This window comes from Aythya ferina (assembly GCF_964211825.1).
Source record: "Aythya ferina genome assembly, chromosome: 19".
NCBI classification, from domain to species: domain Eukaryota; kingdom Metazoa; phylum Chordata; class Aves; order Anseriformes; family Anatidae; genus Aythya; species Aythya ferina.
In genome coordinates, this window is record NC_140309.1 from 5187319 (window position 1) to 5214987 (window position 27669).

The 27669-nt window shown below is 36.8% G+C and overlaps 1 protein-coding gene across 2 annotated transcripts in view; it reads left to right on the forward strand.

Moving 5' to 3' along the window:
- The window catches only part of ZZEF1 (zinc finger ZZ-type and EF-hand domain containing 1), a 59991-nt gene that overhangs the window by 17280 nt on the left and 15042 nt on the right, over nucleotides 1-27669 (forward strand). The window contains exons 13-44 of one of the 2 annotated variants that reach the window (XM_084492848.1): nucleotides 291-506; nucleotides 1470-1570; nucleotides 1909-2078; nucleotides 2859-2992; nucleotides 3279-3349; nucleotides 3805-3919; nucleotides 4588-4747; nucleotides 5652-5773; nucleotides 5857-5967; nucleotides 6872-7038; nucleotides 7685-7766; nucleotides 8385-8586; nucleotides 9763-9911; nucleotides 10200-10440; nucleotides 12006-12085; nucleotides 13363-13456; nucleotides 14022-14517; nucleotides 15186-15350; nucleotides 15935-16054; nucleotides 16867-17028; nucleotides 17673-17802; nucleotides 18056-18194; nucleotides 18401-18566; nucleotides 19160-19422; nucleotides 20432-20604; nucleotides 21181-21334; nucleotides 21920-22059; nucleotides 22620-22897; nucleotides 24012-24186; nucleotides 24720-24852; nucleotides 26539-26735; nucleotides 27272-27391. In XM_084492848.1, the coding sequence (XP_084348974.1) occupies nucleotides 291-506; nucleotides 1470-1570; nucleotides 1909-2078; nucleotides 2859-2992; nucleotides 3279-3349; nucleotides 3805-3919; nucleotides 4588-4747; nucleotides 5652-5773; nucleotides 5857-5967; nucleotides 6872-7038; nucleotides 7685-7766; nucleotides 8385-8586; nucleotides 9763-9911; nucleotides 10200-10440; nucleotides 12006-12085; nucleotides 13363-13456; nucleotides 14022-14517; nucleotides 15186-15350; nucleotides 15935-16054; nucleotides 16867-17028; nucleotides 17673-17802; nucleotides 18056-18194; nucleotides 18401-18566; nucleotides 19160-19422; nucleotides 20432-20604; nucleotides 21181-21334; nucleotides 21920-22059; nucleotides 22620-22897; nucleotides 24012-24186; nucleotides 24720-24852; nucleotides 26539-26735; nucleotides 27272-27391 (5226 nt within the window). The remainder of the gene's footprint in view (nucleotides 1-290; nucleotides 507-1469; nucleotides 1571-1908; nucleotides 2079-2858; nucleotides 2993-3278; nucleotides 3350-3804; nucleotides 3920-4587; nucleotides 4748-5651; nucleotides 5774-5856; nucleotides 5968-6871; nucleotides 7039-7684; nucleotides 7767-8384; nucleotides 8587-9762; nucleotides 9912-10199; nucleotides 10441-12005; nucleotides 12086-13362; nucleotides 13457-14021; nucleotides 14518-15185; nucleotides 15351-15934; nucleotides 16055-16866; nucleotides 17029-17672; nucleotides 17803-18055; nucleotides 18195-18400; nucleotides 18567-19159; nucleotides 19423-20431; nucleotides 20605-21180; nucleotides 21335-21919; nucleotides 22060-22619; nucleotides 22898-24011; nucleotides 24187-24719; nucleotides 24853-26538; nucleotides 26736-27271; nucleotides 27392-27669) is intronic. The other variant, XM_084492849.1, reaches the window with a different exon arrangement.

The window sequence follows — 27669 nt, forward strand, 5'->3', positions numbered from 1 at the left end:
GCCAAAAAACAGAGTATACAGAATGAATGGAACTGATAATTAATTAACTAACTTTGCAGATACATGCAGAGGTTACAGAACCAGTACTGGGACTTTCCGAGAGTCCAAGTTTAGCCTGAATCTTGAGCTCATTATTTTGAACTTCTGGGGGTGGTAGGCAGGGAACACGGCATGCTTGTCTCTCTCCCAAACCTGCAGTCTCCTCACACATGTGCTCCCATGTCTTGTAAAAGCCAAGTTTAGAGTAACTTTTAAAACCCACTCTTGTGCTGTGTTTTATGTTCCTTTAGTACTTAATGATAAAGTTCCTCTGCACAAGACAAGACACAGCAGAAAGGCTCGGAGTTCAGGGCTTGAATGTTCTTGGGTATCTTCGGCCTATGCGAGAGGAGCCCAACAGGAGCATGAACTGCTTGCAGTGCAGGAAAACTAGTGATGATACAGTGTGTGGCACAACTCTTCTCCTGAAGACACTTCATTTCATCCAGCAGCTTGCACAAGACCTGGTATTTTCACTTCTGTTCTGTTTAAGCTTGTATTTTCCATGCTAAAAGTAATAAAACTATGCTGATAGTAACTGTGAGTGGACGAAGCAAAGTCTTACAAGTGAGTAGTAATAATTATTAGAACCATGCTGTGGAAAAAAAAAGTGCTTTCTGGAAAAAGGCACTCTGTTATGGTTGCTGAAGTTGATTGGCAATATGCTCACCTTGGGTTCTGGAGAGAGTTAAGAACTATTTTTCAGCATCAATGCTGAAATATCAGTGCTAGGTGAAGTAGATGCAAGAGAAGGACACTGCACAGTCTATTAGTGTAACTATTTCTGAAGCAAGTATGGGAAAGGTATAGTCACAGAATGGCTTGGGTTGGAAAGGACCTTAAAAATCATCTAGTTCAAACCCTCATATGTAGGGAGGTAGCTAAGCAAGTTGTATAGATTAAAACATGTTCTCCTTCTTTCAAATAACATCAGTGTCCAAGGTGAGATCTATGTAGTTAAGAGGTATATCAGTGCTGGTATGCACTGATTTATGTCAGCATTGATGTACCCTACTTCAAGGATACATGTCAAAATCATGTTTTTGTTCATATCAAGCATGATTCAGTGACTTTTCAACTTAGATTCTGAGTCCTGAGTGGTCTTATTTTGTCTATTACTTAATCTTAGTTAAATTAAAAGAGGTAGGGGTTGTAAAGACTCTTAATGGGGTGGCGCAGGATAGGGATGTTGTACTAGACATCTGGAAAGAGGAGACAGTCCCTGTTAGTAGCTCTGTAAAGGGAAAGATTTCAGCCAAAGTCACCAGAATATTTTTGATGGTGAGAGAACTTATACTGGAACTCATGTGAGATGCAAATTTATAGCAAGGTAGGCTGCTTTAAATCTAGTGCTTAGATAACTATTTTTTGTGAATTTGTTCTGTTCAGAGTTAACTTTCCTATCCTGCATTTTCTTTGTCTTTTTTAAGGTTCATCAGAAGGAGAGTGGATTAAAATACAAGTCATTTTTAGATTTCACAGGCCTTGACCTGCAGCTGTTCTGGAATTTTTACAATAAACTTCAACAAAAGTAAGTTGCATCTTTACTGTGTGGGGAAGCACTAATCTGTGTGTGCATGTGTAAGTAAAGTATGCTTAGTTGTGTTGCAGCAGGTTGTTTTTTTTCCTAAAGTGCATCACTTACATAAATAACATTTTCCTCCTTCGGCCATATGGGTTTTTAACTATGATGTTGTAGAGAAGCTTGAGATGTAGATTTAGCTGTTAGCAACACTTTTTTTTTTTGGCTATGCTGTCAGCATTTTTTTTATCTATCTGAGATAGTAAATCTCATAGCATTATTTATTTGCTATATAAGAGCTTCTCCTTTCTACTTTTTGCTTCTGTTTGTTTTCTGTGTTCTTACAGCCCAAGGGAAGAATGCATCTTTGCTCAAACGTTGCTGTTGCAGCTGCTCCAGAGCTGCTTCTCTGTACTTACTGGAGACAATAAAATTGCTAAACCTCAAGAAACTTCTCAGAACAAAACACCTGGTCACACAGAAGCTGCAGAAGAGCTTTACAGACATCTCTGTGAAGGTAATGTATATTGAATGTATTAACCGTTTTGTCTGTTCTGTTTTGCAAGTGTGTTACAGTAGGTAGAATTTGGGAAAATCTATTTATTTCTAAAGATTAAGCCAGTCACTCTATTCCTTTGTTTCTTCTTCAGGTCAGTGTGTACTAATTAGTCTATCACAATGAAACTTCTCTTGGCGTTTTTATAGGCTTTATGACAACTTATGGCTTGGAAGCAGCTGCAATAGGAAACTTCTTTTGAACCTGTCACCTGCTCAAACCAGCAGGGAATGTGATCCTTTAACTGAATGAAGTTCAATCAGTTCACATATTTCATGTATATAAAAATACAGGCTCTTAGGAGGAGCCTGTAATGTGTACACAAACATGAAAGAATCTGGAGCCAGTGAAGAGAATTGCAATTACACATTAGATTTGGCTGGAAACAGGTTTTTACCCTCTTTATTGAAGTATAATTTTTTTGTTAATTAGCTGACAGTCTCCTGAAAAGTAAGCTGGAGATAAACCAGTTTATACAGAATCTGTCACATTTTGAAAGCTTTATTAGCTTTGATAGTTGTCAAGCCGTAATGTTCCTTGAATTAATTTATTCAGTGAATAAATATATCCTTAGAGAAATCTTTCTTGCTAAAAGTCAAAACGTTTTCCCCCATTTTTGGTGTATAATATGGGACTGCAAAGACTTGAAGTTGTAACAATTACACATTTAATTCAATTGTGCCGCTAACGTATTATGTATTGATTTGAACTTACCATTTTGTTTTCTTTTTGTATGAGCAGTGGTGGATATGGGGGACAGTAACCTCATGCCAGTGAAAATGCTAAAACAGGAAGTTAAGAACACCTTACTCAGTGGAGCAGCAATCTTTTTCCCGGACAGACAGACCAGGCGAAACCAGCTCTTCACCATGATGGTAAACCATTAAGTGAGAAATTGATTGTTTAGTACCTGCTTTCTTTATGCAGAAAACATCAAATCTGAGTTCTTGTTGTCAAATATTGTATGCTTTGTCTGGTTCAAGTGACATGTTCTTTGTCTCTTTTTACCACCCCATCCCCCTGTAGCTTATCTAAAGAAAGAAAAGCTATACTTGCCTTTTTGATACCAAAAATGAATAGCAAAGCTCAGAAATTATAATTCTTTCTCATAGACAAGGGAAACAGAACATGTCATAAAAATAAATGTTTTTCATTTTCTAGAAAAACATCACAGAGCAAGAACATAAGCAATCTGTACATCTTGCCTTCAGATCCTTGTGTACCCACTTCAGGTAAGGGGGTTTGAAATTGAAAATATTTATCTGATACCCCTCATCTGTTAATAAATTTATTTTTAATCCTTTTTATAAATGTAATTCAATTGGAAGACAGTTCTGCACAATAGTCAACTGATTTGCTTTAGACAATACTGCCAGTTAGGATATTTATTAATGGAATAGCGATATAAAATATTCAAGGATTACCATTGGTGCTGAAATCACAGTATGCTGCTCAAAGGCTTTTGCTAGGCTATCTTTCAAATTTTTAAGTGACTATTTGCATTATTTGTCCCTCTTGATGGTTGGTATTGCTTTAATCAGTTTGGATTCATCAGAACCCAGTCGCTTTTAATAGTAATGATACAATAGAATCTCTACAGGTTTATCCTTGTCACAAGGATAGTTACATTTATATTTTGGAACTATGCTACCTGATTTTGGTTAGTAAGAAGGTCTTTGTTTTGTAGTGATCAAGATCCAGGTGGACTCTTACTGCTACCAGAGAAGGGAGTTTCCGCAGATTTTGACATAAGTGAAGTGCTGTCAGTCATGGAAACCCTTCTGCTAGTGGCAGCAAGAGAGGTAAGTGTCTTTGCATTATTCCTCTTCCTGCTTCTTTGCTGTGATTTTTGTCTGCAAACACAAGCTGCATGCCTTAGATGTGTGCTTAAAGAAACTAGTTTTCCAAAATGTCCCTCTGGATGAAGCTATTAATATCTGCTAAGGGCCATAGGGCTAGGTCTTCCAAATGACTGAAATATTTTCCTTCAAGTATTAAAATTTTGTAATAGAAGGGTAAGTAATGTATGGGATAAGGTGTTTTGTTTCTGTTTTGTGGGGCTTTTATGTTTGTTTTTTTTTTTTTTCTGTAGCATTTAAGAAAATCTATGGCACCCTATCAACACTAGGAAACAGAAGTAGTCATTCCATATTGAGAGGTTAGATTTGGTCGTGCCTCTAAGGGAGGTGTAAATGGAGGAGAGTCATTTACATATGCAGAAAAATGTGCTGAGAACATCGAGTGATTCACATGTATCTGTTCCTACTTAAAATTGTGATTTATCAAAACAAAATACATTACTTGCCTCATGAAGTTATATGGTTTCATGATGTTATATGCAGTTTGTCAGTTGCATTTCATCTTTTATGTGGGAAGAGTGGGCTGATTACGTCCGTCACAGTTTACCTAGTTCTACAATGTGTCATTCTGCAGCAGAAGAAAATATTCGTTTGTTATATTTATTTTTCAGTGTGAAATGATGATGCTGGATGTTGCACAGCAAGAGAGTGGTACAGTCCTGTCTTCCTTATTCTGGTCTGTTCAAGGTAGCCTCCTTTCATGGTGCTACCTGCAACTTAAGGGAAGTGATAATTCAGCCAAGGATCTTGCTGTAGAAATACTTAAAAACTGTAAGTGCTGGGACCAAATACAGAATTAAATGTGGTACAATATGTGACTTTATGATCTGATTTAATTAACAGCAGTATAGTAAAGGTTCACCAGCAGTTGCCTGGCATATCAAGCAACTTAGAATTTTATCTGTACTGATAATTTTAAGTTGGAAGAATATTCAGAAAACATATCAGTAAGGTTAGGGGTTTTACAATTGAAAGAAAAAATGCAATTACAGAATATCATTTGAACATTTTGGCTTTTTTATATGTCCCTTATTTTGATAGGTTCCTGTTGTGGTAGTATGTTTTAACCTAGATGTTTGTGATAGCAAGAAAAAAGGAACTTATAACGGATGTTCTGCAACAGCATCTCAACAGCATCTTTTAAAATTACGTTTATTTTTCTTAATGCAGCAGTACGGTACTGAATAGTTAATTTGGCCAAGTATTTAATAGAGAAGTGGTACTTGGAATTTTATGTAAAGTCACTTCTTATTTATGTTATTTTTGTATAAATAAGTTCATTGTTTCTCTGTATTGCCTTTAAAAATGTTGTAAGGCTATAGTTAATATTTATTAGTGTTATTTTTCTTAGTTTTGAAGAGGGGCTGGTTACACAAAGATTCTATCATCATTTTTGGAGTGCTTGATTTAAGTTCTGGTCATTCTTCTTTTTCTTAAGTTAGTGGATGAGTGTGAGTTGTTTCCATGATAGAAATATCACAGAAAAGGTCTCTGAACTTTCTCCCAAGTGTCAGTTTTTATGGGGCAGCGGATGCCTTCCCGGTTGTCTTTCCTGTTCTGCACGTCACCGTGCACTTTAAATAGTGTTCAGTAAAGCAGGTTGTGGTAACAAATCTCTACAGGTTTATCCACCATCCTTAAGGTGGCTATTAAGTTGTTTTTTGTTTCTCTTTAGATGTAGGCCAGTTCCTGTCAAATATGAGAAGGATTCTGCAGTCACTTTTATCCCAATATAGTGGCAAAACAATAGTAGAAAAAATAAGTAACTCTGTCTTCGCAATGGCAACTCGTCAGCTGGTAAGTGACCACTGGCATTTTGTACTACACCCAGGTTACATGGCTACGTGTGTGTTTTAACAAGAACTGTGTTTTTCCCCTAGGTCATCTTCTTGTTGGATTTTTGCACTTTAGACATTCCGTATTGTACTCTGCTAAAAGGATTCAGCACTCTGGTAGAACCACTGAAAAACCTTTGTAGTGAGCCTCATAAGGTAACTAAAGATATAGGCAGACAGTTCTGAATTCTGTATTTCATGCTCTGGTTGTTCTTTGTGAGCATCTACTCCCTACAAATTTTATTAATGCTTTTGAGTATTTTGCTTGACTGGAACTCTGGTCAATTTTTCTGGGCATTCTAAAAGTGATTTTTAATGCTTATTAATAATATGTGTGCATAAATGCTATTTAATTGTACCATAAAATTTTGCAGTGCATTGCAAAACGCAATAAAGCACTTGTAAGTACAGTGAAACAATAGGAAAATTGCAAGAAAGGCATAGGAAACTCGGATGAGTTTCTCAAAAAGCTATTACTGAGCATTTTGAAAGGAGCTGGAAAGCTTTCACAAGTAATGGGATGTGCAGTGATATATTGAGTAAAGAACTGGAAATCTCTCTCTTTGGATATGGAAGTTGAGCAAAGTGACCAGAAGATGCAACTGGAATGAGAACAGAAGGTGGATAGGAGGAGGGAGTCTGAGAATGAAAGAGGAAGTAAAATTAAAAATAGCATATGCTTAGCATTTTAGCTTCATTGCTTGTAGCGATGCTAATAGAGTTTGTATGTCTGTAGTGTAGATGTTTAAATCTGCATTAGTCATCCAGATGCTTTTGTTGTCATTGGAGACTTACAGGAACTTCTGGGGTGAGACTGTCTCCCCCACTGGTAGACTAGATAAATCTTGCATTAGAAGTGCTTCTCTACGTTGCTTATCAGGGATGTTGTTGTGACTGATCTAGGTGTAAATCAATGCTGTAACTTTTTAAATGCCACCCCGTATGTACATCTGGCAGCTTAAATGTATAGACACAAACATCTAGTATGGTGGTTTTTTTGTTTGTTTGTTTGTTTTAATGCTTTCCATTTGTATCTCAAGAGTGTGTTTTTATTATACAGATGGAAATGGAAAGTTGGCAGCAAGAACAGCCTGTGGTATTACGAACATGGACAATGGAATCTCCTCATAACTATGAAAATAATTGCCATGAGGTCTCAGTCTTCCTATGTCATGGGGCAACTTACTTTGAGGTGGAATTTGATGAAAAGTGTGAAACTGAAAGGAGGTAACTTGATCTTGTGCTGTGTTAGATATCAATATCTATTTGCAGGATTCCAGTATCTACGTGCAGAGGGGCAAGTCATGTTCCACTGTGCAAGGAATACTTCTTTCACCCCAAGCATGCCTTCTCAGTTTCTTCAATGTGCTGCTTAATATACAAGGTGTTATTTTGAATGACTTAGTCTTGTGCTGAAAGGCACCTGTCCTGGCAAATGTGCAGGCATGATGCTTGTATGAATTTTGCATCCTTTGATCTGTTTTGCAATGTTGTAGTGACTACTCCAATTTATGAAATTTCTCATTGTGGTGTTTATTTTGCCTTCTTTAGACAAAACTCTTTGTTTTGTTTGTTTGTTTGTTTCATAACATAGTAGGTTACTGTTTCCTTAAGGCATATGACAAATGTTAAAATTAGTACCCGTTACCAGTTCTGAAGAATTGGGAAAGTTCTACAGGAAAGCAAGTCTGTGTTTGCCAGGACTATTGCATTGAGGCATGAAATAAATTCCTTAGCAATGCAGTTGTAGTTCTGAGACATGTGGTGGGATACTTGGACTCTGAGATGCAGCACTTGTGAAAATGCAGAAGGAAATATTTTCCCCCAGAATTTAAGAAGTAAATTTGGAAGTAATGAATTGCAATTTTCACAGGTATGATTACCTGGAGTTTACTGATGCCAGGGGTGCAAAAACTCGTTACGATACAAAGGTTGGCACTGAGAAGTGGCCTAAGGTGAGCACCTTTAAAATTCTGAACCCAGTGACATATCTAATCTTTGGAAATTCTTACAATTCTTGTGGAAAACCTATTGTTTAAAAATACGTCTGCTTTCCTGCATGTGTGTGCTTAGACTCCCTCCAAGATGGGGGCAGGAGGTGGGGAAGAAGTTCTGCAATGATGCAAATAAAAGGAGCAAATGAGTAAAGAATCCCTTTCTGTTCCTGTTACAGAAGGAGCAGTCAGTCAAAATTAAAAGTAATAATCACGTTTAGCTGTTTACATGGGCAAAATTTATTCTTTGATACTCTGCCCTCACGATTTTTAACATCATGAGATGAGCTACATGCTTTCCATGGCTACTCCCTTTCTTTGACAAAACCTACTGCTTCTGTATTGTTTTATGGGTCCAGCTTCAAGAGCTCAATCAACTATAAAATTTCCTATTAAGCTATTGATTAGAAATATTACTGGCTTATTGCTGTGGGTTTCTCATTTGCATGGTGGGGAAATCAGATCCGTTATGGAGAAAAGATAATATTGAAAAACCACGATTGCTGAAGGGAATTCATTACCCTGAAACGTCTTCCTGTCATGTACATTTGGCAAAATGACTGTTTTGTTGCTCTGTAGAAAGTGACCTTTAAGGCTGGCCCACGGCTGCAGTTTCTCTTTCACTCTGACAGCAGTAATAATGAGTGGGGCTACAAGTTTTCCGTCACTGCTTATGGCCTACCAGATGTTGCCGTCTCTTGGGGCCTGGATTTACAGCTTCTTGTATCCCGGTTGATGGGGCGCTTGGCTTCCCGAAGCATGGCACTGAAATCTCTACGAGGTGAGTGCACTTGATAGCTCCAGAGGTTGTGGTGTCATATAAGGATAAGGTACCTTGTGTTTTGAATCCCTTGTGAGGATGAAATTCCTTTTTATTTATCTCTTAACTGACGATGCAAGACTGCTTAACGAAGTTTGGTTATTGGGCTAAGCCTGGTTTTGCGGTCTCTGTGTAGCAAGCTTGATTGCTGTTCTGCTTGACTACCGGGAATGTTTCAGGGTTCACTGTGATCTTTCTAATGTTCAGAAGCCAGTATTAGGAAGAGACAGACGCCTGGAAGTCATTATATTAAGCTGCATTATATTTATAAATTAATATCAGGGTTCGCCCAATCTCCTTCTGTTCTTTTTTTCTTTTAAAATTGTTCCCTAGTGCTGTGATTCACCCCTTAGTGGTGGAGTTAATATGGAGCCAGAAAGCTGAAAAAAATACAGAACAGAGAACAGAAATTTCAGTGATTTAAAATACTTCATGTGAGCATTTGGTATTGATTTAAATTTGAATTCACAAGTAAACTTTGGCTAACTCCAAAAGTTGAGCACACTTAGGATTTGGGTAACTGAAAATAACAAGATGTAAGATGGGTGTCGTAAGAAAAAATAGACATAGATTATTCTTTAATTTCAAAACTAGAACGCTTCTAGGTAGCTTCCTGAATCTGTATTCAATCACCACTTCAGAGTGGTTAAAGTGTTAGAGTTCTTGCTGCAGTCGAGTGGTCAGTACTTACCTTGGAAAATCAGTCATGTTCTTACCTGTGAATTTAGGGAACCAACCGAACTGTTCTTGTCATGGAATATGTTACTCCTTTGTTAATATGCTTACACCTAGCAAATTATTGTATGTATTTAGTAGGAGAAGTATAAAAACTTTAAAGCTACTTGCAATTTTTCAGTGAGTTTCTATGGTTATAAGTAAAGCAAAAGTGTTTGTGAAAATCCTTCCATAATGCAAGATACTGTCACTGTGATGCAAGATATTGATGCTGTCATAAAGTACATGTTTTCTGTATCACACTAGAGAAATGGGAGTTAGAAAATGTTCTTCAATTACTTGTTCAGTCTATTTGCTTTATTTTTTTCCCCAATGGGTGTTCAACGTATCTTATTTTCATCATTCTGTAAAAATGAATGAAAAAAATTAGTAACTGAAGTGTCTGTTCTGAATTTCTTGCAGAACTAGGTAGTGAAGCAGATTTGCCTCCTTTGAAAGTAACATCAGTTCTTAATTCTCCTTTGTGGAAACCTGTCTTCAGGCATCAAATGTGTCCTGAGGCTATACCAGGAGCCAGTCAAACCAGTAGACTGCACCAAAATAAAAAAGAGGTACTTTGGCCATTGCTTTTATTTCATTGGCTTGAAATCCCTGTGTATGACATAGTTTCATTCAGCCTTAATTAGCTGATGCATCATTAAGTATATGCTGTTGTGCTACAGTTGTTACCATTTGCACTGCATAAATATCAAGGAGGAGGGAAACTGTTGTTCTGTGCCCTTTTATTAGTTTCCACTTAAACTGCTGTAGATTTACTGCAAGTTGACCTAATTGTAGAAACAAGCTGCAGCAATTTTTCAGACAATATTAAAGTAAATGTGTTCTAACGTTCTTTCCAGGCTAGGAACTCTCACCAAGATGACTGCCGTAACTTTCTTATCGACTTTGCAAAATCAGATCCTGCCCAGGATTTCAGTGGGCAAAAATCTGAACTTTTCAAAGGACTTATACAGGCATGTAAAAAACAGACCCCAAAGACAGATATAGTTGCTGGTTCTACTGTTGATCAAGCTGTGAACTCAACGTTTGCTGCTTTGGTGTATCTCACTCCAGATTTATATGAGAAGCTTCAAAAATATGGTAACTCTAACATTAGACTATCTTAATAATGAAGACTTAAAGTTTGTAAGAGGCTGTCTTATAGTTCAGTTTATAAACTTTGAAAAAACAGTTTAGCGTGACGACTTTTAAAAAGATGTTTTGTCCTGTACAAAGAAGTCATCATTTAGGCAGACTAGGTAAGCCTTATCTTTAGAGTGTTTGTTTTATTAATATATGCTTTTATCTTCAGAGTTCTGTCCAAATATTAATAACCATCATAAACTACTGACTAAGTCTTCTTATAAAAGTGAGCCAAAGCGGGCAGTGATTTCCCCTGTGGTTTTAATTCAGAGGCATGTGGATCCCAGTGATTAGAAGTTCTTACATAATTTCATAGTCTCATAGTATCTTTCCTAAAAAGCTACCATCAATTTGTACACATTTTTAAACTTTGGGGCCTGAGGAGGTGTGAATTATCTCCCAACATGTTTGGTGCCCTCAAAAGCTTTTTTTTTTGGTCGTTTGGTTGATTTTTGTTTTTTATAAAAGAAAACAATTTGCTTTTAACTTGTATAATGTCCTTTGTTATTACAATTTGTATATTTTTAGTAGGTAAAGTAAACAAATTCTTAGTTTACATCATATTTTCATGAAGCTTATTGATATGTTTGAAATATTGGATAATAAGGTGTTACTTGGTTTTGAAGGGTTTTATTTTAGGAGAAGCTAATCACCTTCATTTTCTGTCACAATCTTGAAATTAAACATCTTTTTGAACTTTAAAGTTATGGGTAAAAATGATTGACATAAAGATTGACTTGATGACTAAAGTGGTTATTGCCTGACAGATGATATTTTCTGAGTAAGATTGAACGCTGGTAACTCAGGAATATATCAAGGAGTGGATAAGATATCTGTCCTACTATTATGTTAGTATCTTCATCTGTCTTAGTCTTGCTGGGGCAGATTAATTTAAGGACCCATGTTGACCTGTGCAATGTTAAATATGAACAGTTGATACTGTAAAGAAGGGGGGTGGGGGGAGAGAGAGGAAAAAAAAGGCAACATTTGAGTAATTGGAGAGGGAAGACCCTGAGCAGGACCCTGAGACATCTTTTTCCACATAGTCATTGTCAGGCCACTCTTGATGGGAACTGTTTTGTCATGTATTTAATTTCTGTAAATTGATTTTGAAGGTCTATTCTAGAAACCGATAGCATAAAAGAAAAGGGAAAAAAGATAACTAAATATATCTGTAGAGCTTTAAGTTAATACTAAGCAGTTTTGATTGTTCTGATATCAGTTTGCATTAGTAATATTTGCATGTATAGGGAGAAGTTTTTATTTTCCGTGACTGCAGGCATCAATTTTGGAGGAGATGAGAGAGATTCATAATTTAACTTTGCAAATAGCTCTGTCGTGGTGCAGTTAATGTATTCAAGGCTCAGAAAAGTTGGCAGTTCTTATTCCCTATTTTTCTTACAGGCATAATTCCAAGTATTGACTAAGAGACAAAGGCTCTAGCATAATTTTTTAGTTAAGTAGTCAAGTTGTGTAAAAATGGAGCTGTAAATAAACAGGACTCTTCTTTCTCTCATTTCCAGTCAACAGTGGAGGCAAGGTGCCTTTGAGCGATGAGTTTGCACAAGTATATTCCCTGGCTGATTCAATTAGAATATGGATGGTAAGATCGCTCAGGAGGCTATCTCTTGATGTCGTTTACCTTAATATATTACAATGCACTGTTAAGGAGTCGTGTGGAGCCATGTTTTCCAGCAGTGATTCTAGGTCAAATATTTTCACTTAGGAAAAATATGTATTCACTTCTAAACTTTGAACTAAACATTTAAATGCTTTCTTACACTCCCCTCCTTTCTGCAGCCCCAGATGTTTGATCATGAGCTGGACTCAAAATCAGTTATATCTGTGTTATTTTTCAGTGGGAATGTGTGTTGTTAATTAGGAATATTCTTGCATAGCAGTTGGGAGTTCTTTTGAGGTATAGCTTAGAGATCTGTCTTAAACATCATTTCCTCAGTTCTGCAGCACTAACAGGAAAGGGAATAATTGCTTCTTTGACAAGCAAGTAACTGGCTGTAGTTCAGGATGTGTTCTTTGCACATAATTTTCCTTTAAAACATAAGGCTCATGTCAAGAGCTGGTGTCATCAGCTCACAACCTGGTGAGAGGTGTCTGCGTCACCACCTGCAGCTGCAGAGAGCCAAACTTCACTTAAATTTCAGAAGTCTGCAGGAAATTCTAAATGTTAACAACTTTGTGGCCTTTGAGAACAGCTAATTCAGTCTATGGCCCAATTTGCTGCTGCTGCTCTTGTGAGCCCATCAGCCATAGGCTGGCTGATTTAACTGTTTGAGTCACTTGTGACCTCTTCCTTCCTCTTTCTTGCCTGCAAGAATTCCCTGCAGCATGAATATAGGCTGGTGATACGATGCGTGCAGATGCACGTTAAGATGAGTAATAGCACCGTACCTGTTACATGACAGGTGATGTTTGCATTCTATTTGCAGTCCATTTACATAGTAGGTGAGGCTCCAGTGACAATGACATCTGACAGTGCTCTCTAGTTAGATGACTTGATGCTTTTGGAGGATCTTATCTCATGATTAGATGTACATTTTTTCCTGAGCAGTAGGGATAGTAGGGAAGCCTTTTTTTTTTTTTTTTTTATAGGGCAGAGGATGCACATCCAGGCACATGACAGGGAAGGCTCACAGCCAACAAGCAGTGAGCATCTTGGTACAAGGCTATATTACCTGCTCTGCCAGCTTAGGTACAGCTCTTTTACACTATTAATTTTTTTTTCTGTGCTAGGGAATAATAAATACTGTCATCTGCTCCCGAAAGTTAAATTCCTTTATTGCAATGCAATCTTCTTACTGCCTTGCTGTATAGATATATGGGGAGAGTCATATTTTAACTATTTTAACATCCTGTCTACAGTTGGAAATGAAACAGAAATCCCTGATGGCTAGGGGAAATGATACTGAGGAGAAGCAGAACACAGAAGCAAGTGAGGTGAACCCAGAAACTCTTGGTAAGTGGTGTTTTTCCATTTGTATAAGCGTTCCATGTGGTTTAGTAGAGCATTACCTTGTAAATCTCAGTCACTATTTTTCCTGTGAAAGGTGAGTTAATGACATGGGTTACTTCTTAATTTCTTAAGAGAGAAACTAGTGTACGTTATATGAACTATCTGAGATTGCGTTTTGCTGTTCTTTGCAGAGAATAGTATGTGAGAAAGTTCTGCAGGGCATGCCCCATCACTTGGGTCCCCTAGTTCTGAACTTATATTTGTCTATTTTTGGAGATACTCATTACCACAAATAATTGCTGTTAGAGTAGCAGCTGATTGTTATTAGAATAAAATGTGTTCACATTGACTACTATATGCTTTGTGTGGTTCGATGTGATTATTCAAGGCATTTGGAATCTAGAATTACATATCTGATAAAATCATGACCAATGTAATAAGAAGAACGGTATTTTCAGTCTCTTTTGGCTCAGAAGGAACAAGATAAACTGCTTTCATCCTAGGCAAAAGATAGGAAGTTTGGTGCTCTGCTGTCATGAGTTTAACTCTTTTAATTTTTATCCTGCAGCAAAACTTTGTATGCAGAAGAGCCTTTTGTTACTGAATTTTTTGCCTGTGAGAGCAAAGACGAAAAGTTCTTCAGACAGTTCGGAAGTCCAAGATATTGTCAGTGATAAATGCCAAAGAATAGGTTCTGTTGTGGAAACAGACTTCCAGGCAGCACCCTCATTGTCTTCCAGTAGAGTAACTCATCCTGTTTCAATAGAGAGGGGGCAAATAACACAATCTGATACAAAGACTAAACAAGTTCCAGCCCCTCTCCAAACAGAAGAAGCATCTGCATTTCATAGCAAGCCTGCTGAAAATGCAACTTCACAGCAAGAAGATGTATCATCACCTCCTTCCACTCCTACACGAAAATCTCAGTTCAGCCGTGGAAGACTAAGGCTGCTGTCTTTTAGATCAATTGAAGAGCCAAGACCAGTGCCTACTGTGAAGGAGAAATATCCCATATTGAAAAACATATTAGACTTTATTAAGGATCAATCACTTTCCCATGAAAGGTAAGCAAATTGAAAATGCTGCCAATTATAAGATACTGAAACTTGTCTTCAGACCTCTTCAGATGGAATAAAACGTGTTTTAGTTGCAAGATGGCATCGAAAAACAATTTGTACTTAAACAGTTTTCAGATTTATGTTTCAAACCTCTGTTGTTTCCATCCATGTAAAACCTTGTAGAGAATATTATTTCCTTTGGTTCCTTTCTATCATGTAGATCTTCAGAATGTGAAAAACAGTATCTGGTTGTTTCTTGTCTTCCTTCCTGAAATCTGTTTTCAGCGGCATTTTGCTTCCTATCTACAAACAGGGAAGACATGGTATATCAGTTCTAGAAATCATTGATAACAAATTCTAGGCTAGTTGTACCTTTCCTTAAATTACCTGGTATTCTGAGAATGTAAATGGAGAATGAAACCTCCAGTGTGTATTACAGTCTCTAAAACTTAGACTGGTGCAGGAGATGCTGGATTCTATCTGAAGTTTTCTTGTTCATTCCAACTGTTGTAAAAGTGAATATTTGTGTAATAAATCACTGCTGTAATATAAGGTTGCTGAAATACAATTGAAAATTTAGGTACTAATCTCTTCAATTGTGATTTTTTGGGGCATTACTTTAAGCAAGATATTTTGAAGTCCTCATTCATTCTTTGTTTTGTTTTTGCTCATAGTGTTTTAAAGGTTCTTGCTTTGAGAAAATCCCAAGGGCAGAGTATCATGGAAGTGCTCAAGACAATCCACCAGTGCCTAGACTCACTTGGGCGACCACACTGTTTTCATCCACCCTGTGTACTTTTTCTCTTAGAACTTCTAGCCTGTCAGAAAGATTTTACAAAGTAAGTAATTATTAGAAAATAATTTGTCTAATACTATTTATTTGAGTCTTGTGTTCTCCCAGTCATGAAAGCTCAAAATGGTAAAATGTTGTTGCTTATTATTCATATGGATAATTAAAATGTGACATGAAGATTAGCTTTTAGGCTACTGTGCATATTTTGCATGCTTAACTAAAAAAATTAATTATTAGTTTCAAGTGGGACTCAGTTGGACCTATTCAAGCTCTAAGGTATCATGCAGTTGAGTCACAGCGTGGATGCCTACATGCACACACCTTTACAATTCCAACCTGCAAGCTCAGAAAGATTGTAGGGTCTGGTTATTGTAAATTTTTGTCTAATTGTTGATTGGTTTCTTTCTCATCTAGTAAAGCTGAGGTAATCCAACCTATTTTTCCGGTTCCTAGTACAGGGTTCTTTTACTTTCCTTTGAAAGTGACAGGCTACATTTTAAACAAAGTTAACATCTTTTCCACTTGCAGCAAGTGATGAAAATATTGCCCACTGGTAAAAGTTGCGCAAAGCATTTTATATAAGATGTGACAGTGAATTTTAGACTACTAAACTGACTCTTTAATTTCTAGCTACTTTGGAAACTTGGAAGGCTGTGGTGCAGAGCTACACAAAGAAATTCGAGAGTCCTACTATCAGCTTGTTTTGTTCCTGGTAAACTCTGTGAAGGGATTTAGTACCATTAATGACAGGTATAAGCACTTTGCCTAAGTAATGTGACATTTTTTTCTCTTCCTCACCCCTTCCCTTCTCATTTGTTATTGTTTAATGTTCAATGAAGTTTGATTATACTTTGCATTACCTACACAACTAAATAAGGAATCTTGATCTTGTGGTCCAGAATGCTAAATTACATTTTTATTAAAACTATGAAAGAGCAATACGTTTATCAGTGTTAAAACTTCTACTTAGTATGGCATTTTGTAGATACGATTCTGCCATATGTTTCTGAAGCTTAGTAATGACATACTAGAAATAGCAAATTTATTGCAAAACACTTTGGCAGGAGTATTGCAATGAGAAACAGTTCTGCAGCCATGCTCTAACTTTAAAACGTATGTTTTGGTAATATTCTGATTAGAATTGTTGGGATTTATAGCTAGGTGTCCTAGAGGAATGAGGATTTTAGGAATATTACACCAATTTCTCTACTCATAACTTCCAAATCCTTTGTCCAGTTTCATCTGGAAATGGCAAACATTTTCAAAGAGAACAAGTCCCTACGGGTATTGAGGAAATGTACTGCAGAGAAGACAGATCCTCTTGCTAATGCTTAGGCTATAGCGTAATATCAACTCAGTCCATAGGATTTTATTCAATCTTTATTTCAAAATGTCTTGGCTGTGCTTCTTGTTAAATTGTATAAGTTTGTGCATTAGTAAACTTGAGGTTCTGCCACATAGTCATTTTAATGTGTAGTAAACCTTGGAACTCAGTGGATAGTAATTGGACCCCTTTTAATTCTCATAACATACTATTTTTTGTTTTGTTTTTTGGTTTTTAGATCATTACTTCCTGCCTTGTCATGTGTGCAGACAACTCTCCTTCATCTTTTGGATATGAGTTGGGAACCGAGTGATCTTTCCTTCTTTGTTGAGATTCAGTTACCCCAGCTTCTGATGACAACATCACAAGAAAACATAAGTATTCATGATAGTGTGATTTGGTGAGTCAGGAACAATGCAACCTTCACATGGTACTAACTATTGATGCCATTTTTACCAAGAAAGAGTCCTGAACTGTGTTGGAGCAAGAAGTAAAAAGTTTAACTATTAACAATATGGCAAAACCTGGCCAGTGTTCAAGTGCTTAATACTGAAAAAAATTCAAATACTTACTGGTGCTAAAAACATTAAAATCTTGTCTTTAATATGATTACTGCTGGAACACTTCACTTGTTTGGCTGTGTACAAGGACATATATAATGCTGTTTCTCTTCTTGATAAATATAAAATGTTTTTAGCAGCTGCATGTTATATTTTTATAGTGCTTGTATATCTTACATCTGAGCAAATGTAAAGGCCAAGAAGCTTTAAAAACTTCTCACCTGCTCTGCCAGCATTACCAAAAGCAGTTTTGATTTTGGCATTATGCTCTGCATATATATGTAAGAACTTGTCACAGAGGCAAGGTGGTGGTGTCTATGTGGTCAGTTATTAACCAAGTGAACAAGTTCTTACAGTTTTGTTTTTACTAGTATATTATAGCACTTCTTTTTTTTTTTTTAAAGGTATCCCTAGTTATATCTAGTTATATTAGAAGGGAGCCTAATTGCATTCAAACTTAATTTTGAGCTTGCTTTTCTTTTAGTCAGTGGAGTGAAGAAGATGAAATTGCAGACTACAAGCAAAACTGTGAGTGGATGGATGAATGTCAGGATGTAATGTTTGAGACCTGGTATGAAAAGATAGCTCAAGCTGACCCAGAGAAGCAGAGAAAGGTGACCTCATGATTTGCTTATTTATCTGCAGAAGGGGTAAATAGGAGACTTTTAAAAGCATAAAGGAGAGAAAGGCATCTGGCTTAACTAATTTTTATGAGTTGGATCCCTGGCTCCCTGTAGGCCTTCAAAAGTCTAAAATGATTAAAAGATCCCCATCCTTTTTCAGCAGGGGGAGCGTTCTGCTTTCTGTCTAGAAAGCGCTCTCTCAGAAAATAATGCTCAAGTAAATTATGTCCATTTATTCCTCTAGATGCATATGTTTGTCGCCCGTTACTGTGACCTGTTAAATGTGGACATATCCTGTGATGGCTGTGATGAAATCGCACCATGGCATCGCTACCGCTGTCTGCAATGCAATGACATGGATTTATGCAAAACTTGTTTTCTTGGTAAGAATCTTTTGAAAGACTCCCTCAATACCCTATAGTTGAAGGCAAAATAGTATCTTCTAAATTACATATAAAGTCAAAGATTCTTCTCGGATATTTTAGAAATGTTAGGCTTTTCTTTTCCTAATCTGAATGTAAAGTTGAAATTAAGAAAGATCCTTTATCAACAAAGGTTTTCAGGGGAATTGTAAAATCTTTCTTTACAGGTGGAGTTAAACCTGAGGGACATGAGGATGACCATGAAATGGTTAACATGGAGTATGCCTGTGATCACTGCCAAGGGGTCATCATAGGTCGGCGAATGAACTGCAATGTGTGTGATGACTTTGACCTTTGCTATGGATGTTACTCTGCAAAGAAATACTCTGACAGGTATTAAATGTGACATTTTTTTTTCTCTTCCACTTTACTTGCCAGAAGTGATAATTAGCAACTAAATACAGTCAGTCATTCTCATATCACATCCTACAAGGTTGTGTCTGACATCAGAACATCTAATAGCTGTCCTCAGGGGAAAGTTAGCAAATGTAGGACCAGTTCAGCAAAAAATTCTGTAGTTTGCAAATGTGCCCCAAGTTCTGAAGTAACTTAATTGTGACTGTTTTCTAGCCATGGCTGTGTAAGGTGCAGAGGGAGGATTGTACACCCTGAATGATAGGATGGAAGGAGTGCGTACAGTGCTGTGGTTAGACGAGATAGATTTCAACGTTTGACCGAAGATGTTCACAAATTTTATTTCTAGAGCAGGAGTTCGCAGCACAGTACGAGCTCTGTTAAATGAGCATTACTTGATGTCAGTGAGGGGCTGATAGTGTACAGCTCTTGAAGGTCTACAGTTTGAAACCATGGAATGAGTTGGGTTTTTCATAGTTTCGTGTAAAGGTATCTTTTGTTACTAACTACATTGGTTGTCAGGAATGTGGCTGCATTTCAAAATTATATACCTTCTTACCTTCTTCTTTCAGTCACTTGCCCACTCACAGCATCACAGTGTATCCAATGGTGACTATTCGAATCAGTGATCGACAGAGGCTCATCCAACCATATGTCCACAACTATTCCTGGCTGTTGTTTGCAGCTTTGACTCTCTACAGTGCAGATCTGGCAAATGGGGAGGAAGTAGAAGGAGAAAAACTAGATTCACAGGTCCTCAGTCATGCCAGAGTTCTACAACATCAGTGCATACAGCTCATTGGAGATTGTTTGATGAAAGCACAGCACGGAAAAGGTGAGTCAGCTCCTCCTTCAGTGAAACAATGGCTTCTAGCAAGTGTCAGAAAAGTCTGTGATTACTCACTTTGAAGTTTCCAAAGGAAAGGGGAAGGTACTGTGTACTTCACTGAAAATAATTGTTTATGTAGAACAAGTGTCATTCGGGGTCACTGGAGACATGGAAAATAGGGTGCTTGAGAAAATTAATGTGCTACTTACATAAATGCTGAAGACAACTTGGCAACTCTTTGGTAATTTTTCTTTTTTTCTTTTTTTTTTCCCTTCCTTCCCATCATGAATGTTGTAAATGGATCAATAGAGCTTCATGTTCTGTTACTAATGTGTTACTGACAATTGAAGGGCTCAAAGGAAAGCAAATAGCTTGGTGCAAAATGGTTCTTGTTCCTTATGTATTGGCAAGAATTTTTTAACCTTATTTGTGATAAGTTGCTGGGGATGATGTCGCTTTGCCTGGAAATGAGGATTTCTGTGAACTGAGACCTACTTACAGAAAATAGGGTGATTAAATAGAGACCTATGTTGAATATAGCAAAATCTGATACTCAAATTTATTGGCATTTTTTGAGCAGCACTAGTACTGCTGAAATACCACCACCACCAAACACTTATGCATACTCATTATTTCATCTGTTTTTAATATGCGATTTAATTTTATTCTATAAATATTTAAGTGGTCAGAAGATTAAAATGAAGACAAGTCAACCCTCATAATTCACACTGCTGGGAGGTATCCCTGATACTTTTTAAAATTAATTAGGACTTCTGCCCTGATGGCAGACAAAAAATGTCACTACCTGTTCATCACAGAAGCACTTAATTGAACTACACAATTAAGTGAACATGGTGGGGAACATCTTTTTGATGGAGTTGTACTCAACAATGTTAACAAAAAAAAAATAGTGTGAGGGGAAGTTTGCAGTTCTCTTTCAATATGTTTCAGTTCTGCTTTTTCGCTATCTTGCCACTCAAAAGCTAAACAGCTTTTGTAACTTTTTTGCTTTCAGGTCTGAAAAATTTAGCTCTCCTCTGCATGTTACCAGAAGGTGAATCCTTCTCAGAGAATGACACTGTATCAGTCAGTCCTCCCACAGATGGTGCTCCAAAAAGCTGTGTTGGTGATAAAGAAGTGAAGGGAAAAGATGAGAAACCAAGTGTAGGCTCTTATATGCACTGCAATGTAAGTACCCATTATACGCAGACCCCTGATACCAATTAGCTGTGTTATCTTCAGAAGCTTAAATGTCCTATTGCAGAAATGTAGCCAAAATGATGGGTAACAATGATTTTAATTGTAGGTAAAAGTTGGGAGGCAAGGGGAAGGTGATTGGTTGGTTTGTTTTTAATTAAATCCAACTGGTCAAAGACTAAGGCATCACTTTATGTTCTCGTAGGCAACTTTGATTCTCAAAAATTTTGGAGGAAAGGGGCAAAGGACATAATTTCTGAAAGGGTAGTGGTTCCCCTAGTTGTTAGCACTGCTTAGGTATGAAAAAAGATCTTCTATGGTTTTGTATGGTGTGTAAAGCTATGACAGGATAACTTTATGCATAGATACAAGCAAAATAGAAAAATATATATTCACTGTATGGGAGCTTGAGACATGTATATGTCAAGAAATTGCTAACCAATGAAAGGTTTTGGTATTCTAGGAAAGACGTTTGTTGAGAGCAGATTTCTTGTTTTCTCTTTTCATGGCTGTTTCTGCAAGTATTAAATTTTGTTTTAATCTTTCAGTATCTTTGTTTTATTTTAGGGGAAAAGAGACACTCACAATGAAATCCAGTCTCCTGCAGAAGATAAAGTACAAAAACAAGGAAGTGAAAGCAATCATAGCGCTGTCTTAGCAAAGAAAGCTGTTCTGAGACAAGAATCAGACTTGTCTGTGGATGATAATGCTTCTCCAACAGGTAAGAGATTATTTCTCATTTTCCTTATCACAGGAATATCTGTACGTATGCAAAGAAAACAGCCGTATTTCTTTATTTCTAACCCATTTTTGTGTATTTGCAGATGTCTTTAATGCAAGTGAGCTGTTTGCTTTGTAAAAACCTGCCAAGCATAGCTCTTTGAACAACTGCTACCTTGCAATCTGTTTAAAGGATTCTAGAAATCAGAGTAGAATTCCAGCGATGTATATTCATGCTGGGAGATGATACTTCCTGCTGATCTAACGCAATACTTGTGTAGTCTTACATACTCAGAACCAGAAGATAGGTGCCTTATTCTATTAAAGACTAGTCTTGTTAGAACTAGGATAAGAAAGCAGATCTGTACATAGTGCTGTCCTGTATACACTTTTAAATAAATGGTGTAAGGAAATATCTTTACCTGATATGTTATTAACTTTTATAAAGATTTATCATTTTTTTTAATAAAAAATTGGACAAAAATCATCCTTGCATTTTTTTAACCATAAAAAAATAAATATCACCGTCTTCTTTTATTTTAATGTAATTTTGTCGGATTTTCTTCTTTTGCTTTAATTTAAAAAGCAGATGACTGCACTTCAGAGGATTCAGCCCAGAAGCAAGCAGAGAAGGTTTTAATACCTAGCCAGGAACAAGTTTTTGCTGAATGCTCTCAGAAGAGGATTTTAGGATTGCTGGCTGCTATGTTACCACCTTTCAAATCAGTTAGTTCTTTTTACTTTCTATCCTTGTATTTGCTAGGTGTTACAAATAACATGAATAAAATTCATAGCAAATAAATTGTTGTGGGAAATGGGCTTTATTTGCTTATGTGTAGCAAAATGCAAATGTCAGAATGTCTTAAACAGTTTCGCATTACTAAGGAATGTAAGCCTTGTTCCTGTGTGGGGAGAGAGGGAAGGGAACTAGAATTTAGAAGTTTACCTTAAGTGTTCAACACCTGCAAACTTTAAAGCATCACCTTAGATTTACGTGTCAGGTGTTATTACTAAACACAGTTTATACTGTGCCTTCATTCAGTTTGACAGAACATTTCTCAAATGGAAGGTCCTGATGTAAGAAAGCTGTGTACAGATGTTTGATTTGCAGTTTTATGACAATGTATATTTGTATTGAATGTGTATTGAAACCTAGTTTCTCATGTCCTTTTGTCCCATTGGAAGGAGCATTAGAACAGAAGGTTTTGTACGTGCTATGATTTTGACTAAAAATCTTGTTTTCTTTCCCTGCCTTACTGAGTTGTTTTGTTTTGTTTTTTCCATAGGGCTCTACAATGTCTCTGATTAACCTGGAACAGATACTTCCACTGATGTTTCAGGTTGTCATCTCAAATGCTGGCCACCTAAATGAAACTTACCATTTAACACTGGGACTTCTGGGCCAGTTAATCCTGAGACTTATGCCTGCAGAAGTGGATGCTGCAGTGGCTAAAGTCCTTTCAGCCAAACATAATTTGTTTGCTGCGGGAGATGGGTCTACAATGCCAGAAGGCTGGAAGACAACTCATCTTCTCTTCAGTCTGGGAGCTGTGTGTTTAGACAGGTGCTTTTTAATTTAAACCTATTAGTTGCTCTCTGATGACTAGCACTAGTTTTCTTTCATGCTTGCCTCATGCATACACTTGTTGTTTTTTTTTTTTTTTTTAACAGAAAGTCAGTTAAACCTACGTCTTGATCATGGGAAGGGCATAGCATCTGCAGCCCTTGTTGCAGTCAGAATATTTTAATTTCCTTCCAAAAGAAGGCTGTCTGTTGAAGAATGGCTTAACTTCATGTGCTTATGTACATAGCATGTTATGGTGAAAGCAAGGTTTTGGAAGTTCTAGGGGAAACAAGATAGTCCTCCTTTTTTATCTTTTATTTTTCATTTTTTCATTTTTTATTTTTTTATTTTTTAGATGTTAATTCTCTCATTTTAAATTAGATACTCCTTCTGTGACTTGGGAAAGAGGAGTGTCATGTGGTAGCTGTCACAAGTGCTGAGTTCTGGATCTGGCCTTTTTATGTAAGAGTATTAGAGACAGAGATTTTGTATAGTAAAATTGCACTGGAAACAGGAGGGGCAGGGAGTATGTTCCATTTTGAAGATCTTGAGAAAGCTCTTAAGCATTCTAAGATTAATATTCTGCCTGTTAAATATGACAGTATTCATTCTTGTTGTAGCTGTGTTTTATGGGAAAGTTCATAAATGAATATAAAAGCATGTAAAAGGCAAAATATCCAGAGGATCATTTGAGAGAAAGGAGTTTCTCAAAGACTCATTTTAGAGCAAGGAGGCCAATCTCTCTAGAGATTGTAGCCCACAGAGAGAAAGTAGGTAGTCATGTGTGTGGGAAATAGACCACTTGCTGTTGTGCAAAGAAAAAAATCTCAAGCTCTAAACTAAAATTAGGACTTCAAGGTGACAGCATTTATTCAAACTTTGACTTGGGACTGTAAACCTTTTAACAAAAATAGAATAGTATTTATGCTCTAATGATGAAAAACAAAAGAGAATGTGTCAGCTGACATGAAAGCCTCAAATATTTGGATAAGCACGCTGGTATTAATGATATGAAAGCTCTGACAGATCAACAGTGGTGTGGTGTCTTGAGGAAAAATAGTTTCAGGTAAGTGCGTAGTCGGCCCTCCTAATACAGACTGCTCTTGCTTTCCAGTCGTGTAGGTCTGGACTGGGCAAGCTCCATGGCAGATATTCTCCGATCTTTGAACTCTTCTGCGCAGTGGCATAATGTGATCGCTGCTTTCACTGACCATTGCATTAAGCAGCTGCCCTTCCAGCTAAAGCACACCAATATCTTCACTTTATTGGTGCTGGTTGGGTTTCCTGAGGTAAGTGGCCTATCGATAGTAAAGGAAACAAAATTGGTTAGAGTTTTTAGGTTTGTTTCTAACACTACAGATCTTATCAATTGGAGACATCCATTATAAACCATTAAAACACGGTGCATGTCAGAGCTCACATCTTTCCACTTGCGCACAATTAATGTTTGTCTAATGAAGAATAATGTAGCTGTTTTTGCTTCGTGCTTCCTTGAGTTCTGCTTTAAACTACATTGAGAAAACCAGCTTAGTACATTTGAGTATCAAAAAGGGCTTTTTGTACAAGTGAAATGAATAATCTCATTCTTGATAGTTGTAACTCTGATATATTGCCTGTGCAGGATTAAGTTACTTGTCGTAGCCATTTCTTTGTAGAAATTAACTGCTGTTTTCCAAAGATCAGCAAATATCTGGCAGCAAGCAGATTGTTCAGCTAAAAAATACAACACCAAGTATAAGCCAATGTAACCAACATAAAAATTGGCAGTGTATTTTTAAATAAGTATTCCAAATCATAACTGAATCTTTTGTTGCAATTTCAGGTGCTGTGCATGGGGACTCGTTCTGTGTACATGGATAATGCTAACGAGCCTCATAATGTGATCATCCTGAAACATTTCACTGAGAAAAACAGGGCAGTTGTTGTAGACATCAAAACCCGAAAGAGGAAAACAGGTTCTGTGACATTCTTATCTTATTAAGGGATTACATAGTATTTCCTTGCACTTTCTTGAATACCCAAAAGCATGTTTGAAATACAACGCTTCATTCAGGTCTGCAGAGTTTGACTTCTATTATTGAGTCACCTGGTTTTCTGCTCATAGTTTAATCCAAATTGTGACACTTCTGCTGTAAAGATTATGGAAATCTCTCTTCTTTTTAAAACTCTGATATTAGTTTTTATTCAGGAGAGGCTTTAGGAAACTGTCAACCATTTTATTAATTGAGTAATTTCAGAAATAGGCCTTTGATTAAGCAACTATTTCTGTTTTGAGGTTTGCTTGTTACTTATATCTTATCACTTGTAAACATGTGCTTAAAGTTTTAAAACAATTGCAAATCTTAAAAATGCACATGCTCCCTTTGTGTAGTTAAGTGCTGCTATGTGAAGGCAAGCTACGCAGAACCTGAATGTGTATGGGATAGTCCATTTTGTTGCTCTGAGTTTTTATGAAGTGCCTGTTTCCATTGTCAGCAAGATGTGTGCTACCAACTAGCAAATGAAGACTAAAAGCAAACAAAAGCAAGCTCATTACTTATTGTTTCCATGTGAAGCAAAGCCATCTTGGCTGTTCTTTTCTGGTGTTGTAAGAAAGTATGCCATGAAGATAGGCCCAACTTACTTAATCACGTCTTCTATAAAGTGTCAGGAGCCTGGTTTTGCTCTGCCTTCCTCCAGTCTGGAAGAACTTTTCAAAACAGTTTGATAACCCTAAAATTTGAGACAGAAAAGTCAAGAGCTAGATGACATGAAATAGTGTGTACTCCAGGGAAAGTGTCTGGGTGTTCTAGTATAGACCATTCTAGGATACATCAATGGGCTCTTTTGGCTATTACGGTGTCTAGAGGCTTTTTTAAAATAAAAGAAGAATAATAACAACCTAACAAATAAACTCTAGATGCTGCTTCCTGGGTCATTGTACCAGAAAGAATTTTCTTTCTGTGTTTCACCTTGTTAAATGGTTCTGTCAAGCTAAATGTTTAATATACAGCAAATCAGTTGGATTCATAGGAGCAAGGGTTTTTTTTGGCATTCATGACCTAATGTTGTGAAGTTAATAAAGCAAAGGTTGTCCAAATTTAACTATTGAAGTCGTTTAAAAGACACTTGGAAAACCCAACAAACTACACTGCATTTTGATCCTAAGGAAAGATTTGAATGTAAAAGCTTGATTTTTTTTTTAAATATATAGTTTTTTTTAATTGATACCTTGAGCAGTAATTATCAGCACATTTTATTTCATCATATCAATTGCAGGTCAGAATTTTCCCCATAGTAATTGTAAAATAGGACACCAGCTGATTTGTATACTGAGCTGTGTGTGTTCGGGTACGTGCAGGCAATCAACTGTTGCAAGAAGATATCTATTCTATTTAGATAAAAATATTTTCTTAACTGTTCAATGAATTTGAAATAATTTCTGAACAAGGCCATAATTTTGCCACAGCAAAGCAGAGAGGTGGTTCTTGTTAATAATGTTAATATGTTAATATTTCAGTCTTGTTAATAGGACTTGTTATTAGTATGCACTTCACATGTGGGTTGTGTTTGCGTCTCGGCTTACTAATACGGACTGGTAAGAGATGACTTCATAACATTTTAAGATGAACCTAATGAATTCTGTCTTTCCTTTCTTGTAGTGAAAGACTACCAGTTGATTCAGAAATGTGGACAAGAAGGCAGCGATTCCCAGACCCAGCTGAGACAATACCTCCAGCACTTTGTTCTTATATCCACGCACCTTTTGCAAACCAGCATGGACAGCAGTTATGCTGAGGCAGTGGAAGCAACATGGGTCTTGTCACTTGCTTTAAAGGGGCTTTACAGAACACTTAAGGTATCTTTTGCCTGACATGTAGAATTAGCTCAGTGTCAGAAGTTTGTATTCTGTCTTTCTCAACAGCAACTTGCATGTTGATTAAGCCCATTGGGAAACTGACATAAGCTCCTGTATCTTCTGTCTCCATTTATTCCCTGTCTGTAGGGGTTGAAACTATAGCTAAAGATTACACAGCATTTGTGAGTCTAAAGTTGGGTTGTTTTTCCTCTGTGAGGGCTGATCATTCATGAAAATTGATGAAGAAATTGCAGGGATAATGCTTCACGGACTGAAACTCACTTGCCCCTTTTCTTATTCCTAATTTATATGATGAGAGAAGTCTGTAGTGTTTTGGACAGTCAGAGCAAAACAGACATACAGTTAGTACTGTGTGTCATGGTTTATACTATTAAAGTATCTGAAGTGGGGTTCTGTGGTTTTTTTTTACTTGTTTTTTGTTTTTAAGGAAATAAAGGAAAATTACTTGTACTATAGATAGGCTGTGTGTTAAGGCCTGGCAAGCATTGTGATACGTTGTCTGTCTGTATGTGCAGATTCATGGTTTTAAGGAGGTCCAAGCTGCTTTTCTTCAGTCTGGTTTACTCAAGCTTCTTGTGAAGAAATGTAGCAAAGGAACTGGCTTCAGTAAGACCTGGCTTCTCAGAGACTTAGAGGTGAGAAAATAAGCTTTTGACTTCTTGCAAAATGTAGCTTCACAGGGTGACGTGAAATTTTAATGGCATTGCACTTTCCTTCTATGAAGAAAGTGCTAAGAATATTTTTGAAAAAATGTTCATTTCCTGTATCCCTGGGTCTTCCTTTCTCTGTCATAATTGTATAGATAATAGTCTAACTTTATTAAAGATGGAGCTGATATTAATTAATCTGATCATGTTTGAAAGAATTTTGGAAGATGAGGCATTAATCACCTACTCAGTTTCATTTATAAATT